The sequence below is a fragment of the Varanus komodoensis genome, unplaced genomic scaffold (assembly GCF_004798865.1).
Source record: "Varanus komodoensis strain SLA01 unplaced genomic scaffold, ASM479886v1 scaffold36, whole genome shotgun sequence".
NCBI classification, from domain to species: domain Eukaryota; kingdom Metazoa; phylum Chordata; class Lepidosauria; order Squamata; family Varanidae; genus Varanus; species Varanus komodoensis.
The window spans coordinates 6,052,302-6,074,436 of record NW_025335873.1 but is presented as its reverse complement, the minus strand read 5'-3'; the positions used below and the strand labels follow the sequence as shown (position 1 = coordinate 6,074,436).

Sequence of the window (22,135 nt, the reverse complement as noted above, 5' to 3'; positions counted from 1 at the left end):
CTAAAACCTTTTAACTGCTGCCGCTAGAAGAAGCCCTTTCCACCAAAACGAACTCAGTAGCTTGGTTCCTATGACCCACGCATGGGACTGAAATGACCAGCAGAGACAACCTTTCAAAATGAGTAAGAGGTTCATTAGCAGCGATTATTTACAAAAGTGAATAAAATGTCATTCTTGAAATAAAATGTCTTTCTTCAAACTATTCAGCCAGTAATTACAAAGTTGCTGTGTTTACTTTTAAAGGCATTTAAGCATAATGATAATTTTATAACTAAATCAAGAGATGCATAACTACCTCTCCCTCTCCCCCTCCTATTATTATTATTATTATTATTATTATTTTAAAAGATGCCTGTTAGTGACATGCTCCCTGGGCTGTCATGACTGAATAAAATTAACAGATATTGTTCATCATGGGAAAGCCTTCAGAAAAGGAGAAAAGAATCCAGCCAGCCTTCCCTGCACTGCTTCCCTGATCATCCAGGCTCAGGGGATGCACTGGGTATGGGGACTGGGCGTTGTTCTCATATAACCCCAGTTCTCCCTCAGCTCCACTGGCTCCCAATTGAAGTCCAGGCCCAATTCAAGGTGTTGGTTATGACCTATAAAGCCCTAAACGGCTTGGGACCTGGGTATCTAAAGGAACGCCTGCGTCCATATATGCCCTCCCGCCCCTTGAGATCGGCAACAGATGCCCTTCTCCGGGAACCCTCCGTGAAAGATATTAGGAGGCAGAGTACCCGGAGGAGGGCTTTCTCTACAGTGGCGCCCCATCTATGGAATGCACTCCCCAGAGAGGTCCGCCTTGTGCCGTCATTTGCTTTTCGGTGCCAGGCAAAGACCGTTTTATTTAAAATTTATCTTACTTGTTAAATTATTGAATTAATTAGGATTTCAAAATTTTTAGCCGAGAATGCACCGGGGTTTTTAAACAATTTTTTTTATTGTGATATTATCATTATTTATGTATGTATTTATGTATTCTTTGTGAGCTGCCCCGAGGCTTTGTTGTGATGGGGGTAGCATAGAAATGTTTTAAATAAATAAGTAATAACTGTTTTCTACGGAGCAACACTGCCGTTGCCCTTAGCAGAAAGAAGGAAACAATCCAGTTTTTGCTTCAGCACCTGTGGGTGGGTTTGGGATGGAGGGGTGGTCCTGGAACACCGTATTGCAAAATTCAGCAAGTGTGTGTGTGTGTGGGGGGGGGGTGATTTATTTATTTATTTATTTATTTATTTATTTATTTTAATTTATTTAGAATATTTATATGCTGTCCTTTCGCAAAAGCCTCAGGACGGCTTACATAAGTGGACTTCCCTCTCCTCCAGCCACGCAATGTTTTTCAGGGTAGACCTTGTGCATTCGGAGGGGCAGAAAAAGCCCCCTTGACCATGAACCAATGAGCCAACGAGTCAGGCAAGGCAGCACCGTATAGGTAAAAGCCTCATCCTTGTGGCATGCGAGGGTTTTGTGCTGGTCAAGCTGCATTCAGAGTCGTATCTCTCAGAGAAAGCATAATTCTATTAATAGCTGCTGTGTGGCTCTGTCATCGTGCCGGTGCAAACGTTCACTGTGAATTGCTGGCCGGTTAGGGGGTTACCAGGAGCTGAAGGGAAGCCAGCAAATCACAGCAGAGACACTGCTGAAACTTGGCCAGGGGGCTTGGAATAGCAGCCAGCCTTGGTCATGATTTATTTTCCTTTGAACAGAATTTTACAGAGTTCCCCATCAGTGAATGTTTGTCTTTCTCCCTCCGCCCATTCTCCTTCCCTCCTTTTGGACTTGCAAAGCTCAATTCTGCAGGAGGCAGATGAGGAGAGGAATTCCGATCCTTTGGCGAAATGTGAGAAACGACTCAAATTACTTTGACATGCTTGAAAAACGCATGCAATCAAATGGAACAGAAAATTGCCTATGGCAGATAATGATTCTAGAATGTAAAACGCTCTCTTAATGCCCTACCCATTTTCAGTCAGCTTATTTTGTGTGACATTGCCTTCCCAATATTGCAAATGCTGCGCCAAATTTGACAAACCAGTAGTACCGCAAAGATTGCAATATATCCATAACTTCTCTGCCTATCATTTGATTCTGGCCACATATATTCCATAGAGACAGGATTGCAGGCAGAAATGTATATATAAGTTTCTATATTTCCAAAAGTTCGGTCAGTTGGTCGGTCAGTCTCTCTCTCTCTCTCTCTCTCTCTCTCTCTCTCTCTCTATATATATATATATATATATATATATATATATGTACGTACGTACGTACGTACGTACACACACACACATATTTCAAAATGAGAAGCAGATAGTGTTCAAATATTTCAAAATGAGAAGCAGAAATGTATACAGATAGTGTTGTTACAGGAACATACACATGTACATATTTAATATCTTTTGACAGTAAGAACAAGATTTGGGGCACTTTCCTCGGAAAGGCCTATGAAGTCGTCATTTGCTAGGGCCATCCATTGCAGGTATCATCCTAAATAGGCCTAAATTACAGGCCTGAAGGGCGAGTCAGTTGTGCTTTCCTCACTGCAAGAAACAGAATCCATTCCTCTACTCCGATTGTCTGTTTTACAAGGCTCTTGTGAGTAGTTGGACTTCATCAACTTTCGCCCTTTAAAATCAATTCTGTTTTTGCATAATAACCATTAGCGGAGGCATTTCTGTATTTATTTATGTAACGCATTCACAGCCTGCCTTTTCAGTATCGCTAAAAAGACCCTCAGAAGAAGCTCAAATAGACTCAACTATACAATGCAGTCCTTGCACGCCAAGCGACAGTCTGAAAGCCGCAACGGAAGGGGCAGCGGCGACAGTGAAGTGGATCTTGCTCTCATCTTGTTCGCACTGTTTGTTGGCAATAACGTCCGTCTCTTGTTTCCAACAAAGGCAACACTTTAAAAATGTTTGGCCTTCCTGTGGCAATATTTTGACTGGGCGCACGCCCAGCCCTCCCCACCGCAAATGCAGTTCCCACTGTGCTCTTCCCTTCCATCACATGCTGGTGGTTTCTGTTGCTTTTGCTGGGACTCGCGTCTCCACCCCACCTCCCTGCCTGACCAACTTTCTCTTTCGAGTGGGCTGGTCGTCTGGGGCCGAGTATTTCTCATGATTCTCGGTTGGGGAACAGATGCACTCGAAAACGGTTTCCGCTTCTCAAGCTGCTCTCTTTCCAGTCCGGTGCAGTATTCTGCCTCTTCGCTTGAAGTGATTAAGATTCTTGCAGGGCAGAAAGGTGCCACTTTCATTCGCAGTTCCCTTGCCAAGAAGCTTGGAGACTATACTTCTATGTGGAATAATAAAGGGTTTTTACAACAGTAAAATACTTTAATGGTGGTTTAAAGGGCCACGGTAAAGCCCTGAAGGCTCCTTTCCTTTTAACCTCCATGCAGAGTGAGAGGCATGTGCCAACTATTTTTATAAGGACTTTCATGTCCCTCCTTTTTTTTTTTTTTTAACAAAAATAATATGCTTTCCTCTCGTAATTTCAGAATCCCTGGGAGCAGGAATTTTTAAAGGCGATATGGAGAAAGACCGATGTGTGAGGCTGTTTTTCTGGATGACTTGATGGCTGGGAACGTCAGCAGTGACACCCTGGTTCTCTCTTTTCTAGGTGGGATTGGATTTGGCCGTGCCAAAGGGAACTCCGGCTCTGAGGCAGACGATGAAACGCAGCTGACCTTCTACACAGAGCAGTACAGGAGCCGGCGACGTAGCAAAGGTAGAGATGGGAACAGATCTGGTTTCATTGCCTGGACCATGGGGGACAAAACAGTCTGAAAAACTGAGAGGATAAAGCTCGATGGTTGTCATGGGGGCCTTGAAATCCTGAGCGGGTCCCGTCAAGGCAGACTTAGCCTGGAGTTTGACCTCTCCATGACCAAGGTTCTAGGGTTCCTCAGCACCACCTCCAAAACCACTCAGTCACTGGGAGTAAAATGGGTTGTCCTCCCGTTAGACGGTACATGGTCCAGAGCTTTTCTGGAAAGCTTGACTGAGCTGTCCTGAATCCCACCAACTCTCCACACCGCTGCGTTCCAGCCTCAGCTGGGGCTGCACCAAGGAACACAGCTGGCTCATGTCCACTCCAGCTCTACCCCCTCACCCACCGTCAATGGGAAGTCCTGTCATGAGTCAGCCTGGAATTCCAACGCTGCAAGCAGGCCAAGAAGAACCCTAACCAGTAGCCCATGGGATGGGATCAGAGCAGCTGGTGACTTGTAGCCATCTCAGTCCTCCACTGCTTTGAAGTTATTTCCTCCTCCTCCTCCCTTTCTCATGACAATGGTTATGAGAGCACCTTGTGTCTCATCTCCCGCCTCTCCCCCGCTGATATATTCTGGCTTTTAGCCCCCACCCCCCATCCCTAGAGGTTAGTCCAAAGACAGGCAAATGAAAAGTGGAAGAGTGAAAAGAAGGCAGGAGTGAAGGAAAAGAAGAAATGTACAGTCTTAACAGAGGTGATTCAGCTGCTGAGCCCATCTGAACCAACAGGATAGAAGTCTCTAATGAGAACCAGGGATGACTGATTAGATGAATACATCAGCGTGGATGGTTCCATCCCATTCCCAATCAGCTAGAAGGTGGTTTATTTGCAATCTTACACCTTCTCCCCCCCACCCCCCCGGTGTTCCACAATGTCCTGCTACCACGGTTCTGTCCTAGGTCAGGGTCACATAGAAACCTGGCCCATTTCCGAGTCCCGGCCAGCAGGGGGAATGCCACAGCCCTCTGCTGTCTCGCTTTCAGAGTTTGACCCTCCTGCCTACCCCAGGGCGGGTCTTTGTGAACTCTTCCCAGAAGGGTCCAGTCACAGCTGTGGCTGCGTCCTGTCACAGCACAGTTCCCCACGGCAAGTAGTCAGTGGCAGGTCGCAGCAACCAGATGCTCAAGAGCAACAAGCATTGGAAGGGGGAGAGAGAGGAAGGAAGGAAGGGAGGGAGGGAGGGAGGGACACCCTCTTGCTGGCAGGTAGGACTAGATGAACCAGATTTCTAGATGCTTTTTCAGCCACTCTTCTCAGCTGTTGTACTGCATTGCTCTTATTTTGCAGTTCTGGTGCCTTTTGCTCTCTCTTTCGCTCTGACTTTGTCTTCCCCCTCCTGCTTCCCTTTTCCCTCACCTCTTCTCCTGCAAACTCTATCGCTCTGTCAGCCTTTTGCTTGCTGAACCAACAGATTGGTTGCCAGACACCTGTACTAAATCTTTTTCCTCTTTCTGTGACTGGCGAGTGCGTGTGCCGTGCATGCATTCACACATGCACACACAATCTAACCTCATAAATCCAAAATGCAAATCATGCACAAAAAGGAGAAAAGTCCTGTTCTCCATAATTAGTGGATATTGCTCTTGTATAATAAGCCAGAGTTCCTTGCACATTTTAAAGGCGCCCGATGCTTTGTTTTGGATTGTGGTGTGGCAGGAAGTAATTTTGAACCAGGAATATGAGACAGAATGGAGTGCGGAGTGAGATTCCAGCATGGGGATGAGTTCCCATGCTTTCGTGATGGTTTCTGTGCTCTATATCTGCAAGCTTTACTTAAGCTTTGCACGACCCCAGAACAGAGGGTTACAGGATCCTTCCTAAGAAACTGTGGCATATATTTATTTTCGTTATTAGCCATTCATACGAATGCATGGAGGCATTTTCACCTTGGAATGAAGCTGCATTCACACCTAGGAGCCGCTGGGTCACTGTGCGTCAGAACAAACACAGGTGATGACTTGACTTCCCTGAAATATCCAGGGACTGAGTTTGCACACGATTTCATTTTGAATTGGGCAGGAAAATAATACACTGACCAATTGGTGCTGCATATTTAGAATGGGCCAAGTCAAATATTGTTCTCGGCTGTCTACCTTTGCAGAAACAGACCCCCCCCCACCCCCCAGCTGGTAGGGGCTCCCCCCTTTGCAACGCTGTTCCTTTACACCTGGGTTGTTTCCATCTTGCTGTGCTGCACAGCCGTTTTCTCCACCGTCCTCCGGTAGTTTTCTTTGTCAGGATAACACACTGAGCCAAGACATTGCTCGGCCTCTTGGGAGCTGTATTATTGCCTCATAAACCAGCACTGCCATCCCATCATAGCCTAATTAAGACCATGGGGATTTAGGTTCCTCTTGTCCAGTGATAAGTTCTGTGCTATGCCTTGCTGAGATAAGGAGGTTCTACTGTTGTTCATGAGTCATTACAGAGTCTCCAGTTGTGTCTTTTTCCAGAGAGGGGCTGCAAGAAAAAGAAAAAGAAAGCCCCTCCCTCTGTAATGTCCAGGAAGCCCAATTCTTTCTCTGATTTGCAGCCAATCTTTCTGGCAAATAGGGGGCCCAGTTATCTGCTTCAGCTCCACAGCCGCAGCCACGTGTGTCTTCCCAGCCCAGAGCCTTCCGAGGGTTGCTACAGAAGGGCCAATCCAGGCTTTGATCTGCATCGGTATTTGCTGTTTAAAACAAGGTCCTTTATCGGGGAAAATTAGGAATTCGGGATCTGTTACATGTACAGAAGATTTCCTTTGATCCTCTCCTGCCTCCAGAGGAACAGGCATTCATTAGTTTAGAGCAAAGCAAATGAGATGTGCGGTACAAAGTTGAGGCGGCGCTTCTCTTCACCTTTCCTCGCCTCCCCTACTTTTGCTTTTCACTGCAACGCACAGCAATGCTCGGGCAGGAGAGGTGAGTGCATCCTAGAAGGAGGTGTTTCACTGCGTATCAGAGCACTGTGCTTTAGACAGATGTGCTCCTCTTGTGTTGAGGAGGCCTTCTCAAGAACCTTCACATTTGGACCAACCCTTGGAGTGACCTCTCTCCAACTACCAATCATTCCAGGGAAGATGAGCTGGAGAGGAGAAGCCACGAGCATCCCCACACCAATCCACAATCTCCTGAGATGCTCACCCAGCCACTGGTCAGTCCCCTTGGTATTGATCTCCGGACCTCCAGAGTGGGATGCTCTGATGCCTCCACCTAGACCCATCTGGGTTGCTAGACCAGCATGGCAGTTTCACAGGCATGGAAGACTGAGGAGCAGAGCTCTCCCCCTCTTGCAGCCACTCTTTAGCCAGCCTTGCAGCTCCTGCTCCAAAGTGTGGTTTCTCTCCTCCTCCAGGACACCACTATCCCAGCTGCTGCTTCCTTTGTCATCAGCACCTTCCTCCTCCTTCTGGATGCCATGGAGGCTACACAGGACCCCACCTTGCCAGCTGAAAATAGGGGCTATTATTCTGACCATGTGTCACATATGGCTCTAGGGACCCAACTGCTGGAACCAACCCACAGAGATCTGGCCTCGGATGTGGTATCCATGGAGAAAGCGTCACCAGCAGCTGGATCCTTCTTACCAGCACTGCTTCCGACAATGCAACAATCAGGGAAAGACCAGCTTCTGTCCCTGATACTAACATAGGTGGAGAACATGCAGAGAATACACTGCATGGTGGCTGCGTTCTCACCTGGATTCAATCATTGTGGAGCCCTCTCAAAGCCAGTCTCATAAGCTCCGTTCTTCCCCAGTTGATGAGGAGAAGAGATGACTGGACCTCACGGGAAGATGTATTGACTCACCCACTGTCCTTGGACTGAGAGTGGCAAATTACCAGGCCACCAAGGAAGGAGGGGATCACAGTGTGATTACTCACGGGAGGATTGATGCAAGCGTGCCGGCGTTTTTCAAACGCAGGCCACGAGACTGTCAAGGTAGCAAATTTACACATCCTGCCCTCGACAGATTGGAATGCCAAGGGCATGGCCGGGGCCGTTGCTCCTCGCAGGCATGCCTGGCCTTTTCCTGCAGGCCTGTTGTAGGGAGACTTGCTCCTGCACAGGGGGCCTTCCATTTAGTATGTGTGGCTTATTTTCTATGGGTACCGGTGAAGTTACAGACTCGGTATGGAAGGCAAGACTGCTGCAAGAAAGGAGGGTCTTGGTGAGCTCACATGGTTTCAGTGCCATCAGCAAAAGTGGTTTTGCCAGTTGGCATATGACGGATTCAAGCAGTGGAGATTGGCAAGTTCCACCTCAATGGCTTTCTATACCCCAGCGCCAGTGTGGACCATCAAGATCTTGATGAGGATCTCTTGTGATGCGAGAGGTCCATGTTGACTCCCTCCCTCCATGCTTCTTCCTGTGCCCCTTCCTTCAGCTCGCAGCGTTCATTTCCATCGAGCATGACCTTCTATAACATCAGATGCTTGGGTCTTACACAAAGGGAATACAAAACAAAAACACCATATGAACATTTATTTTTCTTGTGACATAAATGTTCTAAAAAAAATCCTAGAAACAGTCCTGGGCTTCTGATTCTGCCTTTTATTTACTCTGTGTGTTATGCATTTTCTTGTCCTTCATTGCTCTTCTAAATATTGCATCCATGAGGTCTTCAAATTTGTTCCAGCTAGGGGGATCAGCTTCTCCTTTGCTTCTTCTTTACCCCTTGCCATAATCCTCGAAAGAGGTCCTGAAGTGGCTACCGCCTCATCTAAATCTGTTGTTTTAACCCAGTTGCCAATTTTTCAAAATAATCTGGGCACAAAATAAGTAATCAGGGCTCTCTAAGCAGGGGTCAGAACACCAATCTTTTCTGGTTACACAGTTTTACATGGTTCTGTAATCTGTTGGGCGTTTCACCTTCCCATTGCTCAGTCCAAATAAGCAGCGGCATATCTGTGTCAATACTTAACATATCTCCCTGCCCTTCTTTGAAGTCTCGAAAGGTTGTTTTTACACCTTGAATTGTTTTGAGCTTTTGCAAAATGCTGCTTTCACTTTATGAGAGTTCATCCAGTTGCTCTCTTCTCCCCCAGTCTGTCTTCCTCTTTTAGAATGTGGTTTTGTCCAACGGAAAAGCTTAGCTTCTCTTTGATCTCCTTTAATTGTAGTTTTTTAATCTCTCTTGGGAGTCCTTTAGACTCCTAGTGTGAGTTTCTTGGCAGTTCTTTCTTTTCTTTCCATTTCTTTCCTGTTTCTTCATACCAACCCATTTTCTAAATACTTACAAGCTTTGACCTAAATAGGACAACAAACATAGGCCTGTTCTTTGCTGGCCCTTGTCCTCATCATTCGCACAGGACTTGCTTTCAGGGCACTTTTACGGAGGGTATCCAGATTTATTTGGATGTGGGACCACTGCAAAAGCTCTTCTTGACCTTCCCCCAGAGCTTTGAGCCCTCTCAAAGGCCCAAATACGTTTCCTTACCTTTCGGTGGGTTGCATATGGGGAAGGAAAGATTCCAGGCCCTCCCTGATCACTTGCCCCATTCCGTTGGACCCATCCTTGACTGAACTAGAGCAAGGACTTCCTGAACCCAGGGCTTTCACCCCAGAAGTCCTCACACAGCTCTAAACTGTCAGAAACATTCACCAGACATCCTTGCATCCAGTGCATTCTTCTGTTCGCACCTGGCAGGGTTCGCGAAGAAGACAGCCATGGTGCACATCGCCATTGCTTCCCTTCAGAAGAGCCTCACTGGAGGCATTCCTGCCAGCATAGCCCTCTGACAGTCATTCAGACTATGAAGGAAAGCATCTTTTATATCGACAGGCTTGTCAACCACACTCATTGGAAGATATTAAGCATTAAACCCGAAACCTTCGGCATCGTTGACATTTAACCTGTAACCCATTTCTTCTCTTGAGTTGAGAACCTCTCAAGTGGGTCTGGAATGATCTGCTTAAACTATGCCTACCCAAAGAGAAGAGGGAGCGAAAGAGTCAATTAACCACTTGGGACTTTGATTGTGCTTTCTGTACAGAAGTACATGCTGTGACCTGAGCCAGGATTCCAAGAAATTCCCTCTGTGTCTCCCCAAGATGAGGATTTGGTACAATGTGGCATGATAGTTGCTGTACCATAAACATCTCACCCTACTTCCTGGGCAGTTCACCAGGAAAAAGCCACTAACCGTGCAAAGATCTCAAAACACACTAGAATTCATTAAAAAAAATGTAAGAACACTGAAGTGCAGGCACACATAGGAGATGTTTTTAAGAGCTTCATCTGGTACCCAAAGACCACAGTTTACCTTCTGCTCATAAGATGAAGATAAATGTGGGTGTGAAGAGAAGAAGCAAACTGATGTCATGCCCTGTTGAGCATCTTCAGCAAATTTAAGGTCGGCAGGGAGATTTACAAGAGGCAGTTCTTCTCAATAGGACCTCAATAGGTTTTAAGAGGAAATTTTGGAGTGGGAGTCTGCTGTGGGCCATTGCCCATCTCCAGCGCTGAGGATGGTCCTTGCTGAAAAAAAATATTAACCCTCTACAGGATGTCCCAGAGTATGGGTGGTCCAGGCACGTCCGTTGCACCCTCTGGGTACTCCCCAGCTAGTTCTGTGTGGCATCCATGCTCCTGGAAGCATGAAAAGCCAGTCTGGGATTGATAAATCTCTCCCTGCCTCATGAAACACTCTCTCCTCCCACTGCCTGCTATTTAGATCCCTTGATAAGGAATAAGACATAAATCTGTGTATTATTGGAAAGGCTGTCAGCAAGCTTTCCCAGATTAAGTAGAAAAGAAGAACTTGGATTGGACTGAACATTAAGTGGCAGTGGAAGAAGCAGAGCTCCTGTTGGAGTAATTAAAAAGAAACCTCTAAGTTCACGGGATCATACTCCACTAAGACAAACTAAGAGTACTAGCCAAGCTTTGGAGGTCAGCAGAATTCTGCACTGGTTGCTAGGTATTCTGACTGAGCCAATCCTGAACAGAATTAGCTTTGGTGGTGCTGAACAGCTGTGCATCTTGGACAAGGCACTCTCAGCTTTGCACATCCGGATCCTGTGACACTTGCGGGCCCTTCCTGCTCGGGCTGTGTGGTTCAGGTCTTTGCCCCTGAGAATGACCTCCTCCTCTGCTCCCCACATGGAGCTTGCAGAGTCTGTGCAGTGCCCTTCCTCTCCAGGCTCCTCTGGCTGCGATGCTACCTGACCTTCATGGGATGGATGAAGGAACCTGGCTTTGGTTGGCCTGCCCCCCTCACATGCCTCTAGAATTAGGCCCCCCGCTGGAGAACTTTTTCACTTACCCATGATAGAGATAAGAGCATCTACATCTGTTCCTGGAGGGCCAGGTTGTTTTTTCCTTTTAGTGGGTTTTTTAATTGTATCTGATACAGACTTACCAACGTAATTGAGTGTTTGAGAGTGAAGAATTATCTCTCAAGCTTGGTTCTTATCTTGACAGTGAAGCAACACTTCTAATTTAATTTTGTTCCAAGCATGCAGGTAACAAATTTTACTAATTGTTCCGCTCTCGCCCACTGCATGGTAACGAGCGACTTGCTTTGCAAGGGAATGAGGGACCAAAGTGGGGAGGGGCAGTTTCCAAGGGGGGGTGCCATTGTTTTTCCTAACAAGCGGGCCAAACTCTGTGCCTTGGAAGAAGGCACAAGCTCTCTGGGTAGCTCTGGAGCAGAGCTTTGGAATATGCCAGCTGCTAGCTTCCCCGCCACATTGGGCTCTTTTAAGGGCTGCAGTATTAAATGGATTCTCCCACTGGATGTGCCAAGCAATCCCATGGAAGAGGGGTTGGTGTGGGGAAGAATCCATGGAAGCTGCATTCTGTAGCAAGGGGTGGATAGTTTATGAGGAGGGATGGGGTGGCAAATGCTAATCGTTCTTAACCCTCCCTCTTTCATCAGCTTCAGTAGGTGAGAATTTAGCTCCAGGCCTGTTTGAGGGTCAGGTTGGAGGAAGGTGGGGCTGAGGATCTTGGGGCTTCGTGGCCTCTAATGGCACGATCCTGGAGTGCCCCTTTTCTGCCAGCAGAGTCTTCCACCAAGGTGCCTTCAGCTGCAGACTTCTCTTTCTGCCGAAGGGGAGGGAGCAATTTCTATTTTGATGCAAAGTCTACTTACAAAATCCACAGACTTGGTGTGAGGTTTTGCAATCTTAGAACCTGATAAAAGGCACTACGGATTGTCAGAAAATTGGGCAGGACACTACCTCTGCTATTCCCTAAAGTTTTGGGGTACACTTAGAGGCTCAGTGACCACAGGGGGGTGCAACAGTTGATGCATGGAGATAACAAAGTGATAAAGAGGGGGTGCAAAAGGGATAAGGGAAGAAGATGAAGGTGTGCATTTATTTTTTATCTCTTATATCTATATCCCACCTGTTTTTCCTTCCATGGAACTCAGTGCTCTTATAGAATTCTCCTCCTCACAAGCTTCTCCTCACAGAAACAGCCTTGTGAAGGAGGTTGAGGTGGGAGTCTGTGACTGGCCCAAAGTCGCCTGATAGCTTCTGTGCCTTTTTTGTGCAATTTTGTGCATATCTTTTTTGTGCAAGATGCAGGCCTTTTCGTAATTAATTCTCCCTTCACTGTTCTTGCAGTATTGTTTATTAATGTCCAAAGTTAGGTACGTCTTAACGAAAGATCTTATTTTTTTTCCTGACTCTAGCATCCAAAATCTACATATATGCCACAGCAAATTTCACAGAATGGCCCGGCTTAGAGATGTACAAGAAATTGTGTGTCGGGGGGAATAAAATCAGGCAAATTGGCCCTGCTCTCCCCCACCCTGACAATTCCAGCCTCTCAACCCAGCGCTGACATGCTGTGTGGTCAAGCCAACATAAAATCTTCCACTTCAAAGTGGGCTGTAATTTGTGTACTTTTGTGTACTTTTACTCGTAAGAAAGTTGCAAAAAACAGGTCCGATAGTTCACAAGTATAGCTAAAATTTGCTATAAGGTTTGCACAAATCGCAAAGAAAATAGGTAGATTGTGACTTTCTAAAAAGGAGACACCCCAGTGCCCAAGCTTGCTTCCTTGCTTCTCCTCTTGAGTCATCAAAGCACTCTGAAGTCCTTTACACATAAGTGAATCAAGTCCTTCCATGTCACCCACCCTGAGCCCCGTTATCAGGACAAATCTCTTCCACATGAGTACTAATTCCACTGCCACCTTGGAGCCGACCAAGAATTCAATTCTTGTCCAACCAAGGCAATAGTGATGAATCTACCAGCTTCTTGGCGAGGGATTTCATTTGATGGGTGCTGAAGAAACAGATACTTCATGCCTTCAAGTACTCAAGCAGTTCCCACTCTGTGATGATACTTCCTGAGCACATGGATGCATGAGGAGCTGAAAGCAAAACTGATTTCATTGATTAAGTGTCCATGGGAGAAGAGGAGGGGGGAGACAAAACGAATTCCCCCTCAGCAGCACAAATAGAAGGCTAAAACCACAAGGCTGGCTTGGATAACACAACCTGGAAGCGATCGGATAAAGGATGACATGGGTGGGCCAAGTGTCCCTTAAGCACAGCTTCATCCATTTATTTAAAATATTTGTATGCCACCCAATTGTACCACAGCACCTCTGGGCAGCTCACAACCTTGAGATAAAAGTGCAATGAAAACCATTTAGTTCTGATGCCACACTGAGAAATTCGCCACACAGAATAGCAGATGCAGAGCCCCGCATTCTTTTGTTCTTCTGGTTCACTCTTCAGAGCTAAGGACACCCTGGTTTTATGTACCCACAATGTTCTTGAGGGAGGACAGGTAGATGGTCCATCATTCTGATACTTCACCTCTTGATAACGGGCAGTACTCTCTCTGCTTTTCTGGAACCTTGTGGATGAATAAAAACAAAATTATGCCTAGCATCTCTCCAGACGCCTTGGAGTGTGGTGACCGGTGGCGGGACGTTTGGAAGGAGGCAACGTGTAAGTGTATTTGGGGAAGGGGGCAGCAAGGTTGCCAAATCTCCCTCCCCCTAGTCCTTCAGTTAACCATCCCATGTTTATCCAAATCCAGAAGAAAGAGAGAAGCTCCGTTCAGCTCTGGCTTGCAGCAGCAACTTCTCTCAGGTCTGTAGACTTTGCTAAGCTCTCTTCTGCTCAGAAGCACCTTGTCAGGACTTCGGCAATTCTCCACAGACAGCTCTTAACCCTGCATGCGTGCACCTGCAAAATGTGTTTGGCTTGGGGTTCTTTTATGCCCCAAGAGTCACCTTTCTATTGTGACGTGGTGAATTCCTCAGTTGGTGTAAGGGGACGTAGCTTTTGTTTGCAGCGGTTCTGCCCTCTTTGGGACTTGTTGATCTGGATTGCTAAAGCATCTTGTGCTTCTGATTATCTCCTTATGTTTTTGCTATGACACTGGGAAAAAAATGCCATCCCATCCCTACAAAACCTCCTTGTAGTCTCAAGAACTGGTGTCAGGCTTATGATCATAAATACACACCAGGGCCAATAGAAGGCTAATGAGTTTTCATCTTTTATTGCTCATTCACTCTTTATTTCCATCCTTGTTTGCTTTGCCTTTACATTTCTTCATTCCTCAGTGTCTTCCTCTCCCAGCTAAAGCAGGATAATATGATGAAATAGGTGCTTGTTCTGAAGAAGTCCAAATTGCAATAAATGTGTCAGCCTTTAATTTGCCACAGTTTTTTTGCATTGTGTGCGCAGCTCTCTCAAAACAGTAGGGGACAATTTTCAAACACGGTTTGCCAGTGCACTGAGCACGCACACACACACACGAGGAGGAAAGAGATCAATATTTGAAACATTATACTTTCTACAGAAAAGCATATTTATTTTAATGCATCAGGCATGAAAACTCCTCAAGTCTATAACTGGCGGGGACTCTGGGTATTAGGGACAGATTAGGGAAAGGCTTCACGAGATCTTCCAGCTGAATAGAACATGCCGAGAGTGCAGTTGTGGGAGACGGCAATTCCTGCTGCTTAAGTCAAAGATTTTGCCGTCTCTGTTGACCCTGCTGTGAATTATCATCTGTAGAAGATGATTGGTTTGGGGAAGGAGGGAGTGAGAGCGTGCGTAGCTATTCTGCCTGCATCAGACAAATTATCCTCTTTGCTCCACAGGTAGCAATATTTACCTTCTTAGCATAGGTGCTTCTTACAGCTCCCAGTTAAGGAAGAGTTGCTTTATCAGCACTACAGTCTTGGGGAACAGCCTCTTCCCCTTTGAGCAAATGTAAGTAGAAGTTCTGGACATTGCCTCTCAGCACAGCATGCTGGGATGTTGAATCATAGAGTTGGAAGGGGCCATGGAGGCCATCCAGTCCAACCCCTGCTGTTGCAGGACACTATGTTACACCATCCCACTCAGAAGGCTGTCCAGGTTCTTTCTGAAGGTCTCCAGTGTGGGAGAGCCCCCCACCTGTCTAGGCAGCTGGTTCAACTGTTCTGACAGTGAGGAAGCATCTGTGGTTCTATGCACACAGAGATGCATGTTTTGTTCAGCTTGTAGGGCTTTCAGTGAGGAAGTACTGTCCAGATAATATTGATTCCAGTTGCCTTTACTCTCCCCCCCCAACAAGTGACAGAGGCTTCCTGAGACGCACAAACACAGCTCCCAAGGCAGCCCATCGTTTCTTGCTGCTCTTGAACAGCAGCGAGAAAGGGAGAGACTCAAATCACATTCATTAACCCATCAGATACTGTTGAATATTTTTAAGCCCTGGCTAGTTCAGCTCAAACACTACTGGCTTAATTAAGCATGGCTTATGAGCTGAGAACAAGTCATATTCCCTCTTATACCCCCTCATTCCTCATGTACCAGTTTTGCCATTTCTGTCATGATGGGCTTAGCTTTAAGAGAAAATTCTTTGTCATACATGAAGAGGCAAATTGTTCTACTTCTGGCTTAGTAATTAGGATGTGAGGTGGTAGCACTGGTCTCCGGGGTGGTGGGGGCACTTTATTATTAAAAAAGAAAGAAGGAAAAAAGGGATTAAAAATGTGAAACCTGATTTTGTACCCTAGTTAGGGAGTTAAAATTAAAGCTTTATTCCTTGGCCTGAGATAGGTGCATTAAAACTGATGTGTGTGGGTGGGGGATCTTTATTTTAAAAAGCAATTATTTATTCATATACTGCCTTCCTGCCAAAAACTAGCAGCTAAAAGTAATAAAAACATGCAAAAAATTGATGGATCAGCCATATTAAAAACATTAAGAAAAAACAAACAAACAAACAAACCACTTTTCAACAGGTTTGATAGGTATGCTAATTATAACAGGGAATTGGTTAACAGTTGTGAAACAATGAAATTACTTTTTTAACTTCAAGATGCTAAGTAAGATTTTCATAAACAGGATCAATTTGTCTAATTAGCTTTCTCTTGGTTTTTATATGGGAGCACCAGAGTTAATATATAATTATAGCTTATTTTTTTTTAAAGAAATTTAAATAGAGAAGAAGAAGCAAAGTAAAGGTAGCTATCCTTAAAGACAGAAATTAGTGAAAACACTTATTTCTTGCAGTGTTTCTAGAATTAGTGACATACTAATATAATTTGGTATTAGTCTTTTACCTTTTGTAAAATTATTTTTAATGTATATTGAGTTCTGAACAATTTTGCATTGGACATGGTCTATAAATAATGTAAATATTTAATATAAATAAAGAGAAATTGATTTTTCAGGAAATAAAATTCTTAATTTTGGCCTACACTTCCCTAACCATCTAGGCAGATTGTCAACTGGTGTTTTCCCCTCCTATGGAATTTATTTATGAACAAATCCTGCAGCCCATCCTGAAAGACACGGTCACTTTTGAAGTTCTGTAGAGAAAAGTTCATTGGGAAGTGAACATATTTGTGTGCAGTAGTCTATATTCAAATTATTTATAGGGGGCTTAACCTGCATGGCCTCTGAAATATCCTTTTTGGGCCTGTGAGTGTTGGTTACAGAATTGGGACTTGGTCAGGAAGGGGTTTAATGATATGAGAATTCTGGTTTTGCTCACAAAAGACACACAAGCACACGTCCAAGGCCTAAAATTGTCCAAAAGAGAGGGGGAAAAAATCCAAGTCACTGCAATATCCCAATTAGACCAACTTGAAACAAACATTGGTTGAGCCTCCCTTTTTAAAAATCTAAAATTGTTCCTAAGAAGCCCGATTGGCTCTCTGCGAGAAATATCTATTTAGGGGCAACCTTGTTTTCGCTGTGGAATCTACTTTGCTGATTGTTTTTTGGAGGCAGGTAAGGAGCGCCTGCTATCTGGTTAAAGTCCAGGGAGAGTCTTGCTATTACAAAGTGATATGCTTGATTTATGAGAGAGTTTCCAATTTCATGGGAGAAAAATGTCCTTGCTTATGCCATGTGGATGTGTAGGAGCTTGAGCAGGTGGGGAAGCGAAGAGGAAATAGTTTATACAAAGCTTGGGGTGGGGGTGAAACAAAGGAAGACTAGCCAGCTGTGGTTAATCGAGAGTAGGCAGGAGCAAATGTGGAGCTGGGCTTTGGCAAACATTCCTGCTGGGTGCTAGTGGTGCCATTCTTGATGCTTCAGAAGAGGAAACGAAGTATGTGATTGGGTCTGAGCAGGAGGCGGTGGTCCGAGGTCTTGGGAGCCAACTGGCCGGCATGGACGTGGGTAGCCCTCGTTGCTTGCATAAATATTCACCCCACTTGAATCACTGCTTTGTAGCAGTGCCTTTGGGAGCAAGCACAGCCGTGAGGCTTCTTGGCTAACTTGCTGTCCTGCAGGGGCTCACCATTTTTCTTGGCAAAATTGTTCCGGCTCTGTCGGGTTGGGTGGGAGCCTTTGGAGAACAACAATGTTTTATTTATTTATTTATTTATTAAAACATTTTTATGCCGCCCCATTCGCCGAAGCCTCGGGGCGGCTTACAACAAAAAGATTAAAATAACATTTTAAAATATATACAATAAAATACAAATATATAATATAAAACATACACTATAAAACAAGCCGCCCTGGCCAAATAAAATTCAATAATATTAACATTTAAAATACTGCTTAAATAAAAAGGTCTTCGCCTGGCGCCGAAAAACAAATAACGACGGCGCCAGGCGGACCTCTCTGGGGAGTGCATTCCATAACTTAGGCGCCACCGCTGAGAAAGATGTTCAAGTCTTGTGACACATCTTCAATCAGATTGAGGTCTGGGCTTTGACAGGGTCGTTTGGAGACATTCAGGTTCTTGTGATTAAACTACTCCAGTATATATGTCTTTTGAGGGATCTACTTCTGCCCCAATCCCAGGTCCATTTCCCTCTAGGATTGCCCTGTATTTGGCTCCATCCTTCTGGTCCTTCATCCTGGCCAGTTCCATAGTCCCTGCCAAGAAGAAACATCTCCACCACACAATGCTGCTACTATCTCACCTTTCAACGGAAACACTGTTTTCAGGGTAATGAACACTGTTGGCTTCGTTCCATGCCTTGTGCTTTGCGGCAAGGCCAAAAAGTCCAGTTTAGGCCTTGTAGAGGCAGTCTTCTTCCACATGTTTGCTGTCTCTCCCCCATGCCTTTCTTGAAACTTCAAATGGATTTCAATCTGGGTTTCTTTCAGTAACATCTTTCTACTCACTCTTCAATAAGGCCTCACAACTATCCAGGGGAGCATTGCCCATGGATGGTTTCTCCCATCTCAGCTGTGAATCTTTCCAGCAACTCAGTGGCCTCTCTGTCAAATGGATGGTGGATGTCCTTCTCCAGAATATGGCTGAGCCACACTCTTTCCATTTTGTAGGCATGGAGCTAACGGTGCTTCTGTATTGCTACATAACTTTGACGTTATCTGGATTGCTTCCAAGTCTTCTACATGCTGAAAGGCCTTCATGATAAGGGAACTTCAGCTCTGGGGTGGTATAGAAATGCATTAACTAAATAAATGATGCCGCATGCCCGACAGCAAGCTCTGGAAACTTCCAGAAACGTACATAGAAACATAGAAACAGAGTGGGTCAGAAGGGGCATCCCGGGCCATCTAGTCTGACCTCCAGCACCAGCTGGCTCCGCTCATGACATGCCCACCATGTGCATGTCCAGCCTATCCTTGAACACCCTCACCAATGGGGCCTCAACGACCTCCCGTGGAAGCCCATTCCACACCCTGGGGGTCCCAACCGTCAGGAAGTGCTTCCTGGCATCCAAACGGAACCTTGGCTCCCTGAGCTTTGCTCCGTTGGAGTGCGTCCTGCCTTCCTCTGCAGGAGAGAACAGGTCTCTCCCCACCTCCATGTGACATCCCCTCACATACCTGTATGTTGCTACCATATCCCCTCTGAGTCTCCTCTTCTCCAGGCTGAAGAGACCCAGTTTCCTCAGTCTCGCCTCGTACGGCATCCCCTGCAAACCGGCCACCAACCTTGTGGCCCTGCGCTGCACTGACTCCAACCTGGCTATATCCTTCCTGTAATGAGGGGCCCAAAACTGAGCACAATACTCCAGTTGCGGGCACCCCAGAGTCATATAGAGTGGTAGTAATACCTCTCTGGATCTAGAAGCCACACTTCTGCCTATGCAACCAAGGGTGGCGTTCACCCTCTTGACCACCGCATCACACTGCTGGCTCTGCAGTCAACCAGCACCCCGAGGTCCCTTTCACAAGTGCTGCTCTCCAGCCACTTGTCCCCTGACCTGTACTTATTCAATCTTAGATCATGTGGCACTGGAATTGCACACAGGAGGGCTCTATTTGACAGCTTATTGTGCAGCGTGTGATTTTTGTGTAGCAGACCGTTGTACCTGAGCCTGTTTAGACATGTCATAGCAAAGGGACGAAACCTTGTACCCGTTTGTTTCTGTTTACTTAACTTTCACACCAGAATAAAAATGTTGTGCACCTTCACAGCATGGCGCATCTAGTATCCCTTGAATGGTAATACTACAATTTAAAGTCATGTCGCTTTCAGGTCGTAGCACAACAAAACGTGGTGAAATCAAAGGAGGCTATTTGTAGAGGGCATGAATGCTTTTGCGAGATACTGTATATTCTTTTTTCTCATCTTGCTCATTGTCACTTTACAGAAAATGAAATATCTTAATTAAATGCAGAAATCATTCCATTAAAATAAATGTAAATATTTTTGACACATCTCTAAGATTCCAGTTGGTAAGAGAGAAGCAGATGGGAAAAATACCAGCTAGTCTCTTGAGTGGAGTCTTCTCCACACCTCCTGAGCAGCATCTTTTGAAAGAGAATGAATAAATTGGCAATTAGTTCTTGAACAGAATCAGATTTTCAAATCCCAGTCTGAGTTGCTGGACACTTTGGAAATGCAGTGGTATGAGATTGCATTAATGAGTCTGTGCCTGAACATAAAAAGGGGATAATTAGTAAGGAAAGGGCTTGGTTGACAAGGCATGGAGTTAGCAGGTACTTCATGGGGAAGCGCCCCTCCCTCGACATCTCCTGGGTGCAAGCTGAGTGAGCGTATGGATGGAAGTATCATGCTTGGTTGCTTGCTTGGGGTGCTGGACATCCAGGTTGTCCCAAATTGCAAGGTTGCCACGCACCTTGCATGCAGAAAAGGTTTTACGGCATTTCAAAAGCTGGTCTACTAAGCCCACCTTCTTGTGTCCCTGACATTTTCATTTCCACCCTTTTCCGGAGGTGGAATTCACCACGCTGTAGCGAGTGGCACTGTGCCTTCTCAGAGAGAAGGGAAAGGCCTAATTTCTAGTCATTTTAGCACCTACATCTGGCTCCAGTTAACAATATTTGAGCTGATTAAAAATTGGGTAATTAAAGTTCATTATGTTTGGGTTGGCTGATTTCCCAACAGTGTATTTATCAAATTGATTTAGGATGATATTGCTAAGAACTCATGCTATTAAGTCCGTCATAAATCTGTTTGGGACGGTCTGTGTCTAAGCAGGCGTTTACAGAGGTGTGACTCTGCCACTTTCAAGCTGGGAGATGGAGCAAACGAGCGGGAAGCATCCCGGTCTGTTTCTTAGCATCCCCTTGACTTCTCCCTTCTCACAGTTCTGCTCCTGTGCCTCCCACGCAAGGATTCGAAATCTTCAGAGGAGTAGGCCACTTCCCAGGAAACTTTTTCCTAGCAGTCTCTGTGCCCTCAACGAGTCTGAGGCAACTCTTAATTGGTGCCTGTGTGAAGTGGCATAAAAGGGAAGGTCGGGGAGAAGCTCTATGGGGCACCACTGCTTTCATGCAGAGGGTTATAGGCCGCCATGTTGAGTTTCATTTCTGAATACAACCCTCCTTCCAGGCTAATTAAGAGGCTGCTAATGTGATCATCTGACACATGATGTTTGGATATCATTCCTTCCCTAAAAGCAACTGTTTGTCTGTTGATGCTTTATCCTTGGTCTTCCTTCTGTTCTTTAAAACAAGAGCACTGCACTTCAGGGCCTCCTTCCAACCCTCTGAGTCTCCCCCTCCTTCAAGGATTCTCTCCACCAGTCCTCCTCGGCGTGGCTTCTGCAACTCAAAACCCAGCTGAAATTCAGCTGCTTCTTCCTTACACAAACATGCCCTTAAGGTATGAAGTCTTTCCCTGCATTTAAATTGTGCTGGGCTGCCAAACCACTGGCCAGATGTTTCTCTGGTAGACCCAGATGTGTGGGGGCATGCCTCCCCCAAGCACAGCCTTGTTATTCACCCCAGCCATCATCAACTGGAGTAGCACTGGTTCCCAGTATTAGTTGCCCACTTTCGGCAAGCTTCTGGGGCAGGGGAGAATTGGCATTAGTTTCATGTCCTTAAAATAAATACTGAAACCCTTAGATTCTGTTGCAGCTTGTTTGGTTAGTGTTGGGTCATAAAGCATAAATTTCTCTGGTGTTTGGAAGTTTTCACGTTCAGCCATCTATCTCTTGTGGGCGTTTAATTGCGATGTGCACAGTGATTATGCTGCAGAGTTTGATCTGCAGAGAAAGTACGAGGGCTGAAAATGGCGGAGAGCTTTGCTGACAGAGCGTGGGCAGATTTCTGTATACTGGCCCTGTGGCAGCCCTTTATCCAGGGGGGCAAGAGTCCAGGGGACACTGTTTATTTTTTTATCATTATTTTTGACAGTATTTATATCCCACCCTTTACAAAACGTCCCAGGATGGCTTACAAACCACAAATAACCAAGCAACACAAAAGTATGACAGAATACAACATAATAAGCATAACAAAGCATAGCTGAGCATAACGATGTTAAAACCAAGTTAAAGTATTTATATATTAAAATACTGAGCAAATAAAAAAGGGGTTTTTTTGCCTGGCACCGAAAAGAATATAGTGTCGGCGCCAGGCAAATCTCTCTGGGGAGCATATTCCACAGTCGGGTGCCACCACAGAGAAGGCCCTCCTCCGAGTATTCACTCTCCTGACATCCTTCAAGGAGGGTTCCCGGAGCAGGGCCTCCATTTCAGATCCTAAGGGGTGGGA

General features: G+C 45.7%; 1 protein-coding gene across 1 annotated transcript in view; it reads left to right on the top strand.

Moving 5' to 3' along the window:
- The window catches only part of ASTN2 (astrotactin 2), a 301,533-nt gene that overhangs the window by 47,212 nt on the left and 232,186 nt on the right, over nucleotides 1–22,135 (top strand). The window contains exon 3 of the mRNA XM_044439905.1: nucleotides 3,628–3,735. Coding sequence (XP_044295840.1) covers nucleotides 3,628–3,735 — 108 coding nt within the window. The remainder of the gene's footprint in view (nucleotides 1–3,627; nucleotides 3,736–22,135) is intronic.